The 20,354-nt window shown below is 39.9% G+C and overlaps 1 protein-coding gene across 2 annotated transcripts in view; it reads right to left on the reverse strand.

Annotated features, from left to right (window-relative positions):
- The window catches only part of PRKN (parkin RBR E3 ubiquitin protein ligase), a 1,045,173-nt gene that overhangs the window by 575,963 nt on the left and 448,856 nt on the right, over positions 1–20,354 (reverse strand). For both annotated transcript variants that reach the window (XM_008688480.2, XM_040628035.1), the window contains exon 5: positions 10,219–10,334. In XM_008688480.2, the coding sequence (XP_008686702.2) occupies positions 10,219–10,334 (116 nt within the window). The remainder of the gene's footprint in view (positions 1–10,218; positions 10,335–20,354) is intronic.

Raw genomic sequence — 20,354 nt, forward strand, 5'->3', positions numbered from 1 at the left:
CAGAAGGTACATTTGCATATTACTCAGTGAAGTGTGGCTTTTCATTTAGATCAAATGACTGCTCTAAATTAATTTGTTCAGTTTTGATTCCAGTTTTTCTTGTGCATGTACAAAAAGGCAAGTGATAGCTGTTACTGTTAGTTTGCTTAGGAGAACTTCATGAAGAGTTAAATTGAATAGTCTCCTATCAGTGCCACACCATATGATGGAAATGGAAAATCTGTTAATTCTAATAATTGTCCAATTATTCTTTTCATGTAATTCATTGACTCAAAGTAAAGCTTCTGGAAGTTTATGCTCTTGATGGCAAAATATCTGACATTATTGTGAAAATTTACTGTAATTCACTTTGAAAGTTCAACATTGAATATATTCCTCATTTTTAAAGAGACAATATGAATATATATTTTGATGGAATATAACATTATGGTTGAAAACAAAGTCCTTACTAAATTTAGGAACCTCTGTAACATGTTTGAAGTAATTGTGGTGTGCATGTTACTCATAATTGTGTCAAACAAGCTGTGATATTCCACCAATCAAAGCAGAAACTGTAGCTGCCAAAACTTACAAATATTTTTACATACAGTAACTGAACAACAGAGTTGTGACAAAACTGATGTTGGGTTAAAAAAAAAAAAATCTCTCTTCAGGGTGGCAGTATGCACTCTCCTTCCTTCCCATCATCAATCACACTTTTAGGAAAGCTTCAGCCTTAAAAAGAACTATAAATTATCTACTGAAAGGTGCTAAAATAGGCCAAAATATGCCACACTGGCATAAGGATTATTTTGAGCTGAGGCAACTGAGAAGAAGGAGATAAAAGAAAAGCTCTTCCCCTTCCCCAAATGCGTAAAAGCAGGACATAAATTTGTGAAGGTCCCCCTCCTCCCCACCACCCCACCATCAGGAAGGACAGCAGTTAATCACTGGACCCTTATCAGCCCAAAGACAGTACTAAAAGAATCTATATGACAAACTTCAGGAATGAGCCCTTATTTTCCATTAGTCCCCCATATATTTACCTTCCCACAATTTGCTGCTGTAGAAGTTCAAATTCCTTTTCCTTTGTCTTGGCATGTCTCTACAAAGTTATTGTTCTTTTGTTAAGAAGCCAGATGAGCCCAAGTTCTACCCACCCCTTTGAGTTACTCATCTCTGGATACCCCCATGTGTATGTGTGATGCACATGTTAATGAGCTTCTGTCTGTTTTTTTCTTGTTAGTCTCTTTCATCAGTACCCCAGCTAGAGAAACTAGGAGGGTAGAGGGAAAATATTTTCTTCCTTCTCTACACTACAATAGTATTAACTAGAAGAGTCTTCTAAATTTGTTTGTATTTAAAAGCAGTTTGCAAACTTTAATTAAAGTATAATTAATGGAGTACTCTAAATCTTCCATCTTTTGAAGCTTGAAGTAAATACAAATCACTAAAAAAAGTTTGTGAGAATACATTTAAACCAATCCCTGCAAAAGTAAAGGAGAAATGATATAAAGGTTTGCACTCTGGAATCTATAATTGAACTCTTGGGATATTTCAACTCGTGGGAAGAGTCTTTTCATACAACTCCTATCTTTAATCAGATAAATTTATATTTCTATCATAAAGAAGTGAAATTGAGAAAAACAGTAAATACCTACTGAATGAACAGATTGACTTTTCAGTCCTCCCTAATGTTAGAGGAGGTGCTAAGCATGGCAGACGCCTGCCTGAATTTGCTTTGCCCATGATACCTGTGTTAGACGATACGATTTCCAGACATTAATGTGTGCATGTGACAGTGTAAGGACTGTTACAGCAGTACACGGAGTAGCCCTCAGTGCTGTGGAAAAGTATATATGGATCTATAAACCCTGGGGACTTCTTTTCCAGCACACTGCAGATAGAGGAGTTGAGGCCAGGCTTTCTTTGATGTGAAATTTGCCAAATTAACAAAAAACAGAATCAACACGTCATGACCCTTACTTCAATTAATAACTTTGCCTGCAATCCAGGTTACTGAGACCATTGCTTGTTTGGTTGTAACTAACTCTACAAGCTGTGGAAGCAACAAGGGACAAATCTGCAAATACTTAATTCTACATGTCATGGGAGTAAGTAGCTACATCAATGGCGTTTGCAAAGGAAAAGGTGGATCCTGTCACTGCTTACCACTAAACAGGTCCTAGCAGGTAGAAATTTCCCAAAGATATGAATCAGCACAAATAATTTGCAATGGAAAAACGTCTTGCCCTCACCAAATTTATAACCAATCGCTAACTGCAACTAAAAACAAATGAACAAGCCATTTATCATATTTTTCTAAGTAAAATATTGCTGTTTAAAAACTGTGTGATCATTTATTTCCAATGAAAATGGACCCTGAAAATAACATGTGGCCATCAACAAAGTTCTAGCAAAGCCACTTGGATGCTTTACGGAGACAGTTGCTTCCTAACCTCCACCATCAGAAAATGAACTGCTTAAAATCCAGACGGTTACAACATGCAAGGTTGACCTCAATGGATACAAAATTGGTCCAAGAGGATTTGCAATATTGTCTTACTAGTGCCAGTGGGGGCTGCTGTGCACCCACAGGGACAGTTAAATGGAAAGATGAGGCATATGAATTTCATGCACACGCATCTGTAATGTCTCCAGGACACCCCGCTGATGCAGCCCCTTGCAGCTGAAATCTACAGGGTTCGCTGCAGGAAATATGAAGGTCACTGACTGACATTAAAACTGACACGGCTCACATTTCAAAGTATCAGTGTTGATAAACTATTTCTCCTGTTTTCATAAGTAACTGACCCCAAACAATATAGCTGAGAAATCTATATCCTAAGGCTGGACTTCAAAATTTGACTTTTCCCCTTACTCCTACCAATACCGTAAAACTCTCCATTGATTTCTGATTAATTTGTTTCATTCAGTTTTGGAAAATCCTACTAGATTCAGAAGTTCTTTTTTCCCCCCATTTGTTTATTTGTTTGATTTCTAAATTCCAGAATGCTTACTATGGTGTTATGTTAGTTACAGGTGTACAATACAGTGACTCAACGCACAGACATCACTCCGTGCTCATCATGATACGCGTACTTTTACAGAAGGGCTTTTCTAAAAGGAAAGTGTTCCATATGAAAAGAACTTGCTTTCTGTTTGTTGCTCTGCATGAAACCAGATTTACTTTAATTCAGATCAGTAAATGTTTACTGAAATCTCCTTGACACAAAGGCTTGTGGGGGCACGCAGCATCAGCATGTCTGCGCATCGGCCAAGCTGGACCTCGTCCTTGTGGCACCTGCAACCTCGCAGGGCAGACAGGCTTGTGTATAGCTCAGGTGTTTCAGCTCTTACTGGTTTTTGAACTGTCTTTGTATCTCACTTTACTGCTAATATTTTCCTTTTTCATATGCAAAGCTACCTTCCAGCCCCAGCAGACAGCCTTGCCTTTTATTCCAGAGGAAACCCAGACCTGCAGGGGGTGAGGTGTGATGAGAGATACCGCCAACGCCAGGGACCTTGTGACCAGATGCAATTTTTACAATGTCCTAGCCTCAATTTCTTCATCTGTAAGACATATATTCAAATAATTTGAAAATAATTTAGTGAAAGGATTATAGATAATTAAGCACTACCTTTTAATTTCAAAGAAGCAATGTAATTTCTTGTATGGGAGACTCCACTCATAGGAAGAATTCTCCAACGTGGAAGGGTGTATCGCAGTTCTCTCTCAAGAGTGTGCCACACACACTCTTTCAGGAAAGAAATCACTCACAGCATACGCAGAGAGAACTAACTCCCATGGGGCCTGGGGCACAGTGTGAAGTAGCCTGCTTCAAACTAGAAGACATATCTTTGAAGTTTCCTGTTTCATCTTAAAAAGGTATAAAATATTCCATTCTACTCTGTAACAGACTTCTGTTTATTACAACATAAATGTGCTATTCTGATTTACCTTTCTCTGTAATGCTGTGTAAAACAGACGCTCTGAGATTCTCCCCTACTTGTATGAAACTATCTTTTGTTCCTGGCATGTTACATTACCTAGGAGTATACAAGCTATTTCTCTAGTAAGAGAAATATATAGATCTGTCGGCATAAAGAAGGTCTCTAGTGCTATCACTCATTCATACACACACACACACACACACACACACACACACACACACACACAATCCAACACTTTTTCCATCACAGAACTAAAGCCATTTACTGAAGGAGGCCATGTTAAAGATTTCAGTCAAATTCTATGTGGCTATATCTGGAGTCTCTGAAGATGCTCTTCAGACCCCGACGACCGTATAAAATCATCAGTTCCCATCTAATGCCAGAATGTCAAGAAACAGTTAAGTTCATAAAATATAACTGTTGAGCAATGTCTCAAAATTAGAAAAAGAACTTGTATATTAATTCTAAATCACAACATAAAAGCCAAAGATAACTAAAATAAAAGTATGAATTGAGAGGAGAAGCCTAAGACATAACAAATGTATTCAAAGGGAAGTAACTAAGATCCCCATTTTTTAAAATCTCTGTTGAATGAATGAATGAACGCATACTAAAATACTGCCAAATGATAGCTAAATCACTCTCTCCCAGGATCCCAAGAGCAAGTACAAATGGACTTTGAGATAAATCTTTACTAATCTCCAAACCCAAGTAAATCTTTGAAGTCTGCAATCCCAAGGCAACATCACTTCAATTTGAAAGCAAGAAAATTATAAAAATACATTTATATCAAACAACAATGACATCAAAAACATAAGACTTTAGTGGAAGAGTTGAGGAAAATTATAAAGTAGTACCAGTTCTTAGATTTAATGTCCTACTAGGAGCTGAGTTTTAAAACATGCTTCTGGAAAGTTAAATCTTGGCTGTGCAAACATGGTTATTTTTTTTAGTTTGTCTTCAGCTTTGTAAACTGAAGAACAGCAGATAGAGGTGAAAAGAAGTGCAGGAATTCACTAGGCAGCCTCAGAAGGAACAAAGCAGAAGGGTGGAGATGATTTCTTTCTTTTTGCCAAATGGTATCATGCTAATAATTTCTCTATTTTGTAATTTTCAAAGTATACATTTTAAATTTTAAGACTAATACTGCAAAGTAAGATTCAAGAAGCAGAAATACCATGTTCCCCAGGGGGGGGGGGGGGATCAAGACGTCAGGGTGCATTGCAAGATACACACACTGGTCAGGAAAGCACACAAGTCTCACTGTGGCGTTGTTCCTGTCACTTTCACATGGCAGAGTACTGCCACTCTTAAGTCGAACTGAGGTATCCAGGAGTGTTCTGAACATTTCTGATGGAATTTCTATTGGAAATACATAACAAAAATTACGATGTAAGTGATGAATCACTAAATTCTACACCTGAAACTAATATTATACTGTGTGTTCACTAATCGGAATTTAAATAAAAACTTGAAGGAAAAAAAAAGGAAATTCATAATATAGCCATTCTGCCTTCAAGTGCTATACTTTCTGTTCTTGGTTCAAGTTTTTGGTTTTTTGTTTTTCTTTTTTTTTCCCTTTTGTTCAGTTTACTACTTTTTGTTCATAAAGGTAAGACTAGCAACTGATAACCTTGAATGGATCAGATCAACTCACTTCTGCGGGTAGGTAGAGGGGCTGCGAGGCCGGATGGCTGATGGGAATTTGCTGGTTCATGTAAAACCTCAGGCTGTTGTGGCTCTCACATAGCTCACTTTCTTCTTTAAGAGAGGGGAAAGTTTTATTATTTTTATTTTAATTTTACTTATTTGACAGAGAGAGAGCATAAGCAGGGGAGCGGCAGGCAGAGGGAGAGGGAGAAGCAGACTCCCCACCGAGCAGGGAGCCTGATGTGGGGCTTGATCCCAGGACCCTGGGATCATGACCTGAGCAGAAGGCGGACACTTAACCGACTGAGCCACCCAGATGCCTCAAGAAAGGGGAAAATATTTTACATACAAGGTAAACTCGAAGGACACAAACCACATACCTGAATTAAATTTTAAGGCTAATATCTGGAAATAACACATCTATGTTAGACACATAAACCTTTACATATTACAATCACATCTGTGGGCTCTGGAAAGGAGTGTCACTGAAAACCTCATCTTTTATTTCTGCATTTTTCAGCAGGCAGGACCACAAACAAGTGTTTTCTCAAATGACACGATTGATTTATAAGCTGTGAACAAGCACTGCTCCTACCTTTTGCAAGCTTTTAAAACCAGCCAGAGCCTTATAGATTCTCAGACATTATAAGGAACCTGAAGGCTTAAGAGATTGTGTTATCTTCCTAAGGTCAAAAAGTTAGCTTAGTGGTGCTGGAGACTCTTGAATATGTTATTAAACGTTTATTAAGAATTATTGTTAAGAAGGGCGATGAAAGAGATGTTAATCTCTTTGTATACAAAATTGTATGCTTGTAAAGCACAATAATAAATAAAATTTCCACCTTGCAACCAATTCTCTACAATCTCTTTCAAAGGATAGAAACAGAATGAATACTTCCTAACTCATTCTATGAGGCCAAAAGTACCTTAATGCTAAAACCAGACAAAGACAGCACAAGAAAACTACAAACCCATACCTCTCATGAGCATAGATGCAAATATCCTCAACAAAATATTTGCGAATCAAATACAGAAAAGCTTAAAAAGAATTATGTACAATAGTCAAGAGGGATGAAACCCATGTATGCAGAGCTGATTCAACACTCAAAAATAAATTAATATAATCATAGACTAAAACAGGCTAAACACCAGACTAAAAGAGAAAAATCACACGATAATATCAGTAAACACAAAAAAGGTATTTGACAAAATCCAACACCCATTCAAGATAAAAACTGTCAGGAAACTAGGAAAGAAACTTGAAGCTTTCCCACTATGATCAGTTCCAAGGCAAGTGGGTCATTTCTCAACCACCCCTTTTCAACATCACACTGGGTGTCCTTGCTAATGCAAACAAGCAAGAAGAAAGAAATAAAGGGATATGGATAGGGGAGGAAGACACAAAACTGCGCACGTGCACAGATGACGCATAATAATCTATGCAGAAAACCTGAAAGAATCCACAGAGCAATTCCTGAAATAATAAGCAGTCATAGCAAGGTTGCAGGATACCAGGTCAATATGCAAAAGTCAATCATTTTCCCATATGCCAGCGACCGACAAGTGGAATTGAAATTAATCCTCTGGTTTTAATCTATTATGTAGTTAATGATGCCTAATTTGACTAATGATGTATGATTAGGGTACATACAAAAATAAATAAAACAAACATAAAATATAAATAGATACCCCCAATTTTTATTTTCAATTCTGTAATTAAGTAACTTGATTTATCTCCAGGAAGATGTGATATTTCAAAATCCAAACCAAAGAAATACATTGAAACATAAATTCACAGGGCAGAAAACCTTATATTAGTAAGGGACATACTGATATTATGTATAAGTGAATGAGAAAGTAATTGCAGAGGCAATCTTTTTTTTTCCCCCAGATTCTTCCTAAAGCTTTCATACTGAGAAAGTTTCACATTTTTCTCTCACAATAGAAAATGCAAATAAGCAAAAAAAAAATGCGAATAAGTGAGAGATGCTCGAACTTGCCAATAATAATTTTAAAAAAATATTAATGACAAAATATCCATTAGCAAATAGGCAAAAACTAAAACTATGAACATAATACTGGAAAAGATGCAGCATGGAGCCCTCTCAAGATAGGCAGTCATGGTCTAAAATGGAAATAAACTCGGCAATATGCATCAAGAACCTGTGTCCATTAACGCTGACCTTCTGTTACCATTTCTATGACACTATTCTTAGATTCAAAATAAGCAGTCGATGATTTTTGGAAAAGGATATAGATTTAAGGGTTACTTAATATTTTTAATTAGAAATAATGCAAATCATCAGCAATAGGCAAATGATTAGAGTATTCCCAAATGACGAAATCTTAGGTACTTATTTAAAAACAAAACAAAACTTATTTTCATAGGATATTTCATAGCAGGGAAGATGTCTCATGATGCAATGCTAAGTGGAAAAAGCCAGATACAAAACTATATATACATATGATTACATTTCACACATACCCCCCCATGCATACATGCAAATATTTAGGCATACTCAAGATGCTAGAATTAAACCCAAATCTTGCTAACCATGAAGGTAAAAACATTCTAACATTTTTTTTTTTTTTTGTGAGTGAAACACTTCTATATTAGAAAATAAAGCATTTGCAGAGAAAGAAAGAAAGAAAGGGAAAGAAGCCACGACAATCAGCAAAGTACAACAAAGTATTGGCGTGTCCTCATTCAGGCTTTTGTGAAATCCCTATGCCTGAATCCTTCACTAGAAGAGGAGAGGGTCTCGTCCTTTATTTTACATACAGGCTAGTCCTCTGCTCTTTTATATAGGGGACCTCATTCAGTCAAGTGGTTGGTTCTATACACATACTTAAATCTAATTGAATATAGTAGCTTCTATTTATAAAACCCCCTCAAAATAAAAACAGGAAAAATTTTATTGCAACAGACAATATTATTTTTCTAGCAATGACCTCCCCGTGCATCTGGGAAGCGGCTTGTTTCCCTGGACGGATGTTGTGTGTTATTAATACAAAGGCGACAGCTTAGCAGCAGGAAGCATGCAGAGTAATGCTCCGAGTAAGATAGTATGATCAATACTACAGATTTTAATGCCATCTTTACCAACTCTAATGGAGGGTTTTTAAATATTGGCTGGCAGGCTGCATTCTGACTTAGAGAAAAACTCATTTCTCCTATGAAACACTGAGACGTGATTTTAATTTCTTAGCGCTTACAGAGCAGTCGAGCTCTCCTTTTTAAGACTCCCCAGCTCCTTTCCTGAAATACCAGAAGAATCAGCTGTTCTTTCGTGTTGAAAAGATTAGCCATTTGCAATCATTCACCTCACCGAGGGATGCTGGAAAGCTGCATTTTAGGCAATATTGTGGTGTTCCCTATCACAGCAGGAACTAAAAATGCAGCAGCAAAAAAAAGTCTCATTTTTATCCCTTCTTGGATACAAGTTTGCCTAACAGATGCTGTTAAGATTTTAGGCTTCTATTAGTCAACATTTTTATTTAAATTTATGAAAGGATAGAAGTGTTATGTTAGGAGTATTCCTAGTAACCACCAAATCACAGAGCTTACGGTAACTTTAAAAGGCCACCTAACACACTCCCAAGACCAAAGAGAGACAAGACCAAAATGCTGAGGGTATTTATCAGTCTTTGCTTAGAAGTCTGGAACAAGCAGGATTCTTTGACTTTATTCATTAATTCGTTTTGGCATTTCACTGAAAGTTCTTGATATCAGGGCTAGACTCCCTCTATTGCAATTTGAGCTTCTGGTCAACCTCAGAGAATATGGAATAAAGCTATTTTCTTTTACTCTGTTCATCTGAATAAAGTAAGGAGTTCTACTCTCAGCCATCAACTCTGAAGATACAATAGGCTTGGGTTTTTCTACGTGGTCCTTGCCTCCCAAACTGAAATTCAAATCTAGTCCTTATCCCTGGTTTTCCTAACAGGGAACCTCCACATTTTCTTTCTTCTACTGAGATTAGAAATATCCAGGTCCCAAACTAGCTACAGGCTTTTATTTTGGGCGTATCAAGTTACGCGGAAGAACTGAAGTGTGGAAAAGCCATTTTAAAGATAAAATGTTTAGGGCGCCCAGCTGGCTCAATCAGTACAGCACGTGACTCTCGATCTTGGGGTTGTGAGCTCGAGCCCCATGCTGGGTGTAGAGGTTGCTTAAAATAAAGTGTTATGGATCCTACACTCCAAGAATAAATGGTGCTCATAAATTGTTAGGGCATTCCTAACACTCACATCAGGTTTAGACTTATTTTAGAACTCACCAATATCAATACATGTGTTTATTAAGATTACACGACCCTTAGACGTAAGTCTTCTCACTTCTATCTTTAGAGTACTATTTGACCACTGACCACATTACAGATTTGACACTTTAAAAAGTTTGATTACATTGAAATATACGCACACTGGGTGAAGGCATTGAAGCTCTGACCATGGACCACACTAAGATTTGGCTCTTTAAGCGGTTTGATCATACTGAAACACACCCACATTGCGCGAAGGGCATCGAAGCAAAGCAGACATTCATCAAGAAAGAGAAACCACTGACGATGTTCCCACAAGAGGCCACCACCGGAAAAGCGACCTGTGGAGGGGGACGGTGTTTCCTAGCCTTACCTGATGTCGGTACACGTTATGCAGGTGATGTCTCGACTGTTTGTTGTGATCAGGTTCAAAGCTACTGACGTTTCCTTGTCGGAGGTCGGATGTGCTCCACATTTAAAGAAAAATTCCTGGAAGAATGAGAACTCTGTGAGAAATCCCAGGCATGGAGCCCAGCTGGCCATTTTCCCTTCTCTAAACATTTTCACAGTGAACAATCTCTTCGGGCAAGAGAGGAAATCTATTAGTAGGTATGAGTTAGAAATAAGTCCACATCAAATCTTTGGAGGGAAACTAATGCCCTCATGCCAAACTAGTCAGCAATCTCCTTTTCAGGAGCGCCCAAGTGTCTCTGCTCATTTTCCTTTGCTCTTTCAGCCCTGGAGCTGGGGAAACGCTCCGTGACCCTGGCTTAGCGATGCCCTTCCATGATTAGTGAGTCCAGTAGAACAGCACACTGTGAATGCAGGAGGAAGCCTGAAATGGTATCTCATAAATGAGGAAAGGGAGACACTGAGCCATGAAATGATTTGCCCAAAGTCAAACAATCGGAGGTGAAGCAGGAAGTAACCAGACTTTCTAAGGGGAACTCAGTGCTTTTTCCATGGCGCTGCTCCATGGTGGGTCAGTTAGCAGCAAGGATGGGATACAGAGTGAGGAATCGAAGGAACACTCCTATAAATAAGCAGGTACGAACACGCAGACTTACACAGTAGCAGAGTGCGACTCTCCCCAGACGCTTCCCACACCGTTTTCTGCCTCTGTACAGGGTCCCAGAATTCTCCGGGAGACTTGGACTCCACCCCCCACGCTAAGCAGCTGGGAATGTTCGAAACCTGTACTTGTCTCCTTAATTGGCTTCACCAGCCTTGTCCTGCACACATGCCTTTACTTTAGCTTTTCACGTAGGTCACATTCTTTTGACGGCTTATATTCTCCTTTCTGAACCCAACTCTTTATTTTTCTTCATTTCTTCCCTTTGTTCTTTCTCTATTTGTTCTCACCCCTTTGCCCTTCCTACACTAAGGTGCTCTGCTTTGCCTCTTGTCTGGAAGTCTTTACACCTTCCACGATAACCACATCCTTGAAGTGATGTTCTCTGCTACAGCAAAACTCCAATACAAGTTTATCACCGGACAACAGAAGGACATTTGCACACCACACTTCCTCCTCAACTCCATTTGAATACAACTACTTGGAATATGGACAGTAGTTCCCCTTGAAACACTAGACTTGACCTTTTATTATAGCTCCAGATATGAAATGTTTTTGGCTTGGTGGGACTTCGTGGGTCCTTGTTGAGCTTCTCAATCTGCACTGTAGCCTAAGAGCATCCACAGACAATATGCAGGTGGACACCTATGACTGTGTCCTAGTACAACTTTATTTATAAAAACATTTGGAAAATGGGATTTTGTCCGTAGGCCAACAGTCCACGCCTGACATAGACTCTGAAGTATTATGGAATCCCTTATTCATATCTGTATCTTAACAGTGCCCCGCAGAGAACAGGCATTAGATATATTTTCTTCAATGAAAAAATCAGTAGGCTTATTCAACAAATTCTACCATCATCCCTTTATACATGTGACAGCACTACCCTTCATTTATTNTTTCCCTACTTATAACCCAACTAACCTCCTTCTCCTCTGACCTGAGATACAGTGAGTAACACCTGTGGCTCTCAAATACCAGTGTGAATCAGAATCACCTGCTGGGGGCAGTGTTATGGTAAACGTTGCTAGACCGCACACCAGAGTTCTGTAATTCAGTAGTACTGAAGTAGGGCCCATGATTTGCATTTCTACCATGTTGGCAGGTGATGCTTTTACTATTGTTCTGGGAACCACACATTTGAAGACCATCGAGTTATACTGACATTAGTGGTAGAGGGAGTAAACTTTGTTTACTCTCTCTGAAGATGACAGCTGTAACAGACCTCACTTATTGCATCTGAAAATGGTGCCACGTCTCAGGTAACAGGTGTTACTTCCCAAACATCTAAAGTGTGCCACTGTACAGAGAAGTGTCCCAAAGACAGCTGTTTGGAGCCCAGGCTGTTCTTATTTGCAAGTGTCCTACCAACCCCAGATGGTACACCTGCTAGTTAGCCAGAACCTATCCTACCCAGAGCAAGGGGCATACTAGTCGTCCTGCTTGTGGTCCTCAGCCCCACAGACAAGGGTGTGACAATAGTCTCACTGTAATAGGGTGGCCAGTGCTTCTGATGAACGACTGTTTAGGTGTGTCCGTGGCGTCACGCCTATGAGCCTCGTCTTTCCCTGAGTGGCATGGAAATTGGAACTGATAGCTTTCTTTTCTTTTTTCTTTTCTTTTCTTTTTCTTTTTTTTTTTTTTTTTACCAGGGAATGCTACCCTCCTTACACAACCTTATGAAATTTTACAAATCCTTCAAAGGCCAGTTCAAGGATGTTAAGAAAAAGATTCAGAGCAATTCCTGACTGCCAAAGCGAAAAGCATGGAGGACAGGACTGACCCTTGTGAAAGACACTGAGCTGGCTGCAACTGCTTTCTGCAGACATGAAAAAAATTCCACTCGTAACACAAAGTAATTCCTCCAAAAGAGCTGAGTTGGCTGGGCTATTGAGAAGGTATTTCATAAACAGATAAATAGACAGTATTTATATTTTTTCTTAGCTTGCAAAAAACTACTGGTAGATGCTCGGCTAACAAATCACAAACTGTTCTAACACCAGATAAAATCCAGCCAGATAAAAGCCAAAATCCTTTTTATTGGGGGGAAATGGATGTTTATAGATAATAGTATAAAAAGTTATAGATATTCGGAAAATTCCAGTATCTCACATGGGCTGATAAAACGAAAATACAAATTATCAACTCTATATTAAATATATATGTCACATCAGTGAATTTCAACACTTTCTCCACCAATTTTTATGAAAGGAGGTTCTTCTGTAGTACTAGAGTAATTAGCAAGTCCGGGGGAGGATCTAAGACTTCACCCTGCTTGCAAGCTCCCACGTTAGTATGCCGCAGTCTCGTGGCTGCTGGCAGAAGACACAAGACTCCTGGGTCAGAGACAAAGGGCTGCGTGACTTGGAGCTCAGGCAGAAGTACAGACATGATGGCCATGTCAGTTCCCCTGCTCCCCAACAACCATGGGATGAAGTGGATGAACTAAGCTAGGCGATACCAGGGAGTGGTTCTGAACTACATGTGAGGACCCTGAGCTTAGGGAACCCAGCTCTTTAATTAGGAGCTGCAAGCAAACCTTCCTTTTGTCCTGCAGGGCGATACTGTGTTTACTATACTGGATAATAAGCAGATCTCTCTACGACCTCCTTGAAAAGTTTGTCCAGAACAAGAGGGTAGTAGTTGCTTCCCTCACAATGTACAGAAATGCAAGAGAACCCTCGAGAACTGTCTCCCTATAGCAGTGACACCTTTTCTGCCCAACCACTAGCATGACCCGGTCATCTCCTGTCCTATGCAATCAGTGGCCTCAGATGTTGGTAGTCTTTTGATATTTCCAATCTGCATGCAAAATACACAAACAATAAAGCAAAGCAAAACAGAAGAACCTTTAAAAAAATTCTACCTTGGGTAGGATATCTGTCAATCCTAGTGAAGGGAATCTTAACTCCCTTAAATGTAGATAAAGAAAGATTCTCTAAGGGGCCCACCCCATCTTTTACAAATGCCAGTTTGAGAAAAATCAGCTACAAAAATAGACAGACAAACCAAACCAAGAACAAATCCTGTTAAATTAAATATATTCTTCTACCTAACCAGGAACTATAGTTCCCATGGGCTGGGCTCATTTCGTTTAGATCCATATACTCAATTCTGGGAAGGCATAATTAATTAGCTATGGAGCTAAAAGGTATGACAGTGATTGGCCAGTTTTCTTTTTTCAATGATAGTATAAACTATTTAAAAAATGGACCCAGAATATGACCTTGAAAATGAGCTTGGCTTTATATTGCAACATGTTAAATATACGTGTTTTCCAATCCAGCAGAGTTATGTTCTTTAAGTTCATAGAAACATAGTCACATTTTTACCATTTCTGTAGACAAGGCTATGATTCTTTCCTTCTGCTCTCACTGAGTTATATTTTATCATAACTCCCTTGTTTTTCATTTCAGACTACAGAGGCCTGACCCTCTAACCAAATCAGACCCATAAAAACCAAAAATATACACCAAGGGAAGACCCAAGAACTGTCAGTTCAGCTGTTGGTGACATTCTCAGAAGCCACCCTCCTCTTCACTCCGCTCTGCGACCTGACTCCTGACTCATTACCAGTGCTTCTCACAAAGAAGGAAATGACAGAAAGTATGGAAATGAATAAATAAGGCAGCAAAATCTGAAAATAGATTCATACCAAGAACCCAGTTGTATAAAAACTTATAGGATCGGAAGCTAATTCATCAATGCCAAACACAAATTAATGTGTTCCAAATTTCTATAGAAAGAGCTGACAACTATTATCTGGGAAGCCTTACATGTCCCAAGCACAAGCTACTTCTACAAACCTGAAAAAACAGCAATGAGACCCTTCTTCTTTGTTCATGAACCTTCTAACAGCTTTCATTGAACTTCCCAAAGTTAATGATGTTTATAGATACTGCTTAACCATAATATGTTTTCCAAATAAAACACTGTTTGCCTTTGCAAAGGGTTAAATTTGAGTTAGTCTCCAGATCTTTCTTAGTTAATATGCCCCAAAGGAAACACATCTCTCTCTTGATAAAATGAAAGGATCACACAGTTTCCACTAGAAGGTTGCAGTAAATCTGTGGTTTGTACTGAACAAGTAACTGGCCATTTACATGGGTCAGAGTCAAGTTAGGGAAGCAGGGCCCATGCCCGGTAGTTCAGCTGCGGGAACTGAACACTGAGATCTAGTTACAATGGTGGTGCTAGCAGCACAGGGCAGGAAGCCCCCCCAGACCAGCAGCCCCGGGGCTCTGATCACTGGGATGGGAGGACGGAGGGAGGAGGTAGCTAACTGCTGGAAGCTGGGAGGAGGAAAGAGAGGCAGCCACTGCCAGAAATGCTCCTTTAAAAAAAATAATAATGATTTTATTTATTTATTTGACACACACACAGAGAGAGAGAGCATGTGAGAGAGTGTAAGCAGGAGAGCAGTGGAGGGAGACAGTGAAGCAGGCTCCCTGCAGGGCTCGATCCCACAGTCCTGGGATCATGACCTGAGCCAAAGGCAGACGCTTGACTGGCTGAGCCACCCAGGCTCCCCCAGAAATGCTTCATGAAGAGAAAGCAAAAAACATCCTGGCTTCTGCTTTCTCTCTGAACTCCCAGCTCCCAGCAGGCCTCCCCTGGGCAAAGCCAGCCTGAAGCAAGGAGAGGGAATCTGGGAGCTGGCATTTGCCATGGCCAGTCCGATAGTCCAATACACCACATGGAGAGGGGCAGGACAGGGGATTCTGGAAGCAAGTAGCAGGCGACAGGTGCACCTTTAGGAGGCAGAGCCAGTCTGTCAAGTCCAAATACTTCGATTTTCACTTTGTCATTGGTGGCACATTCTAATCAGCCTCCATAAAAGAAACAAAGATACATTCATATATGGTTCTGTAAAGTGTATTAAATGAATATACACAAATATTTATAACATTTGTGTATCAAGTTTAAACTCAGACCTGTTAAAAGATTAAATTTTCAGATAAGAGGGACCATTGTTACTATTTATGAGAAGAGGTCCTCATGCTTACCAAGTTACGACAGACAACCTGTCACTTAGACTCAATCTAAAGGTGTCTCACAGCCATGAAACTTCTGTCAATAGCCAGGGACAAACAGATATCCCCACTATAGGCTCTCACAGCTCCTCATCTGGTTAGATTCAGATTCTTCTGTAAGGAACAATTGATAGTTCTAAATCTTATTATCTATTTAGAAACTTCATTATTCACGTTAAAATTATAGATTTAATTTTCTCTAAGCTAAAACCTGACACAGAGCATAATCACCACACTCTCCACCTGGTACCTAAGGAAAGTCGGTAACCGAGCATGCCAAAGACTGTTCCCCTGATGACCTGATAGCATTTAGCCTTCATGCCGAAGTGTTACATTCACTTCGTGTTATATAAATCCAGACCATAGTTACATTATTTTGGATACAAAATAACTATGCAACTTGTTAGACCATATACTACTTGTAGACTTTGCTAATTTAACAATGCATTAGGTCACACCGAGTTACACAAACATAATCTCAAAACTTAATGATAGTTTGTTATCCTGTTCACTAACAAGTTTGCTTTCTCTCTCTCTCTCTCTCTCTTTTAAGATTTATTTATTTGAGAGAGAGAGGAGAGAGAGAGAAAGAGAGGGAGGAAGAGAGGGAGCACGAGCAGAGGGACAGAAGCAGACTCTCCACGGAGCAGAGAGCCCGAAACGGGGCTCAATCCCCGGACCCTGGGATCATGACCTGAGCCGAAGGCAGACGCCTAACTGACTGAGCCACCAGGCACCCCCAAGTTTGTTTTCCCTTAATAAGGTGTTAACAAAGCCTCCCAGATGATGTGCAAAGTTTACCAGGAGAAAGAAAATCAATATACTCACATAAAAAGGAAAACTGTGTCTGATCTTTGCAGAGGACAGTTGCTGCCTGTCCACACCGCAGCCACTGCCAAAGCCTTAAGGAAGGCTGTATGCCTCCTCCATGGCCGTGCATGTGTTAATAACAAATGCATGTATTATATGCACAGAAACTCACATGCACCGCCATTGTGCATGAACTTGACAACCCCATTCCAAGCAGCAGAGAGAAAGTCTTCGACGTCAAGCCAGCAAGAACACGGCTCCCTAATTTCACCACTGGTCAGGTCCACAGTATTTCCACTTTCATATAACTACAGCTATTGTTAAATTTTGCAAGTATTTTAGAATTTTTTCTTATTACCAAAGTTGAAAGTATAAAGTGGGTCCATTTCCTGGGCCAATGTAAAATAAGTACTACAAATAAAAATGAAATTCTAAAATCCAAAAGGCTCTGACAACACAAAGTTTTGTGCTTTCTCTAAATACACCATTCACTTTTATTTATGGCAAAACCTGACATGCACTGGCATGACATTATTTCTAGTCTGTATTTGCCCAACTTAGGGTGACTGTTCATAGTTTTTGCTGCAAGATCATTGTGTGTGTGTGTGTTTGCTTGTTTAGTGATAAGGTGTAGGTATACAGTCCTGGAGATATTTCAGAGTTAAAATGTATGAATTGTATAATCTTTCTAAAATCAAATCAGAAAGTTTCTAAATTTAAAACACTTCTGACCCCCACGGTAGTAGATAAGCAACTGATTGTACACCACCAATTGTCTTAAATTCTTACTGATCCTGCGGGACAATCGCGCCAAGTACCGGATGCCACCCTTTCCAGTAATCACGGCTGTGGTAGTTTGGGTTTAGTCCACATGAACAGTTTAAGCCTGCTTCAGATAATGTATCTAAATAAACCCACGTGGATGTCCCTTTGCTACTAGATATAAACAATTACACATCTTTATTGCCACATGCCTTCAGGAAGTCTACTTCCAGATCAAAGCTACAGACATGGCCATGCTTATCCTCCTCTTCCACGCCTGGATTGGGAGTTCTTCCGTGTGCCTGACCTGCTCAGTCATCATGCGCTATTTATTATTCTAGGAATAAATGGTGGGGGCTGTTGAACAAGGCATTTGAAACGATTCCTGATGAGTAAACCAGAAGAGCTGAAGTCATTGTGGATGCTTATGAAATGCATGGGTTTATATAGATGGCTTTGTTCAGACAAGAAAAAAACAGAACAACAAAAAATGGAACTCAGAGAACAGACTGGCAGTTACCAGAGGTGGGGGAGGGATGTGATGGGGTGAGGGTGGGGAGTGGAACGGGTGAAAGCAGTCAAATCGTACAAACTTCCATTTATAAATAAAGCCACAGAAAATGATCCTCCTTCCCAGCTCCTGGTAATTGCTCAGACGTGCTCAGATCTTTGTACCTCGCTTTCTTTCTTTCTGGGGTGCACAGATGGCCAATTCAGTCAGAACACAACATTCCCCCACTGCAACCACAGAGAGAGAACCTGTCTGAGAATCAAGGCAGTGTTCAGAAGAGAACTGAAACAAGAAATAGAAAGGCAGAGTTCCAGTGACAGCATTTGTTCCCTGGAGCCAGCTACGCCTGTTTTCCTGGTTACTTAAGTTACTGAACCTTCCATAAGTAACAGCCATGCTTCCAGGGATTTTTCCCCCCAATGTTTACTTGTTAAAAAAAGAAAAGAAAAGAAGAGAAAAGAAAAGAAAGGAAAGGAAAGGAAAGGAAAGGAAAGGAAAGGAAAGGAAAGGAAAGGAAAAGAAAGAGGAGAGGAGAAGAGAAGAGAAGAAAGGAGAAGAAAAGAGAAGAAAAGAGAACAGAGAAGAGAAGAGAAGAGAAGAGAAGAGAAGAGAAGAGAAGAGAAGAGAAGTGCAATATTTTCTCCTGGCCAAGCCTTGACCAGGGTCTGGAGATCCAAAGGTAAACAAAATCCCTAAAAGAATCCATAAGCCTGGAGAATAAAGACACTTCAGCAAACATTTGCGCACACACACACACACACACACACACACACACACACACAAGTGGTAAATGCCTACAAATGCCTGAGCCATGGGGATGAGAGAAGGATGACCAGCTTATGGGAGAATGAAAGGTTTTGCTTTTGAAGAGCTATGCGAGCTGGGTTTTACAAGGTAAGTTTGCCAGGTGGAGAAGGTAGGGGAGTGAGCCCAGGAATGGAAAGACAGGGAGCAAGAACTCATGCTGGAGTTCTGTGCTTCAGACCCGCTGCAGTGCCCAGAGCTTGGACAGGGCAGTAATGGGAAATCTGTGAGTCTTCATGCACATAAGCATTGATCCCAGCCCATCATACTCATGCTGGTGCTTTGAAGCCTGGAAGTGTGCTCCTTAGGCAATTCTTTTTGTCAATCTCCCCACCAAAAAGGACTGAGGTGTGACACAAAGAACATGTATTATGACTAGTTTTTTGTCACCAACTTGGAAAGATCAACCTTTTAAAACAGGTTTTTGATTGTTTAACTTAGCAGTGCATATAAACTTCCAAGACACATTTCCACATAATCTTTCCGACAGGAAAAAGGATTTTCTTTCTTCTTTACTATCTTGAGAAGGCTTTCACTCCAAGGGTTGGGCCCTAGATATCACTGGAGAATTGTGACAGCAAATGCCTTGACTGTGGTTGTCAATGTTTCTCAGCTTGTGCAAAATGATTTTGCTCTTTGCATCCCTTAAAGGTCCTTGACTCCAACCTTTCTGGATTATCGGGACAGCTGTCCAAGTTGTTTTTATTCCATAGGGGATGGGCTCCCTGAAAGTGAGTTGAGAGGCCCCTGATGGCCAGAGGACACATCTTTTCAGAACATCTAACTTAATCCCAGGAATTCCTGGCTGGTTCGGGAGAATGTGGTTAATAGTTTACGTAGTATTGCAGACATTCTTTCTCCAGGTCTGACGCACACTTGACTAGTTAGTTGCTCCACACTGGAGCGACTAGTAGTTGCTAACTAGTAGTTGCTCACTTTCCTTGCGTTTCCTTCACCATTCCAACGATGTTTGGGAATGCAACTTCCCTTCAACCACAATAGTAGTTACTTGTGTGATATCATCGGCTCAGTATACAAGTGGAGTATATCTTCTCCTTAAATTCTGGCTGTTCTTTATTTCCTTTAGAAGCTAAAGGTTTCATAGGCTCTCATAATGTGTCAGCTTGAAAGAACATAAAGGCATCACAGCATTTGCTCGTTTTATTATTTAGGCAAAGCTTTCCAGCTTCTTTCCTCAAATAAAACAAGATGTTACAATATTTTGTCGTTAACAGAGCATTTCCTTTTGCAATCCTCCACCACTGATTACACAAGCCAACCTCTAGGAAAGGGCACATAAACAAATATCTGTTAGCTGGAAATAATTTGCAAGAAACTGAGGGGACAGGTCATAATTTTGAAAATTTACAGTGACTCACCATCCCTGGATGAGTTGTGTTCCCACTAATTTCTAGGCATTCTCTAGAAATTGGCAATGATTTTACATTTATTTCTAAATGTGAAAAAAACCCCAACCTTATTGTAATCAATAATGGCAAATAATGTGAAAGAATTGT

The sequence above is a fragment of the Ursus maritimus genome, unplaced genomic scaffold (assembly GCF_017311325.1).
Source record: "Ursus maritimus isolate PB19 unplaced genomic scaffold, ASM1731132v1 scaffold_13, whole genome shotgun sequence".
Lineage (NCBI taxonomy): Eukaryota > Metazoa > Chordata > Mammalia > Carnivora > Ursidae > Ursus > Ursus maritimus.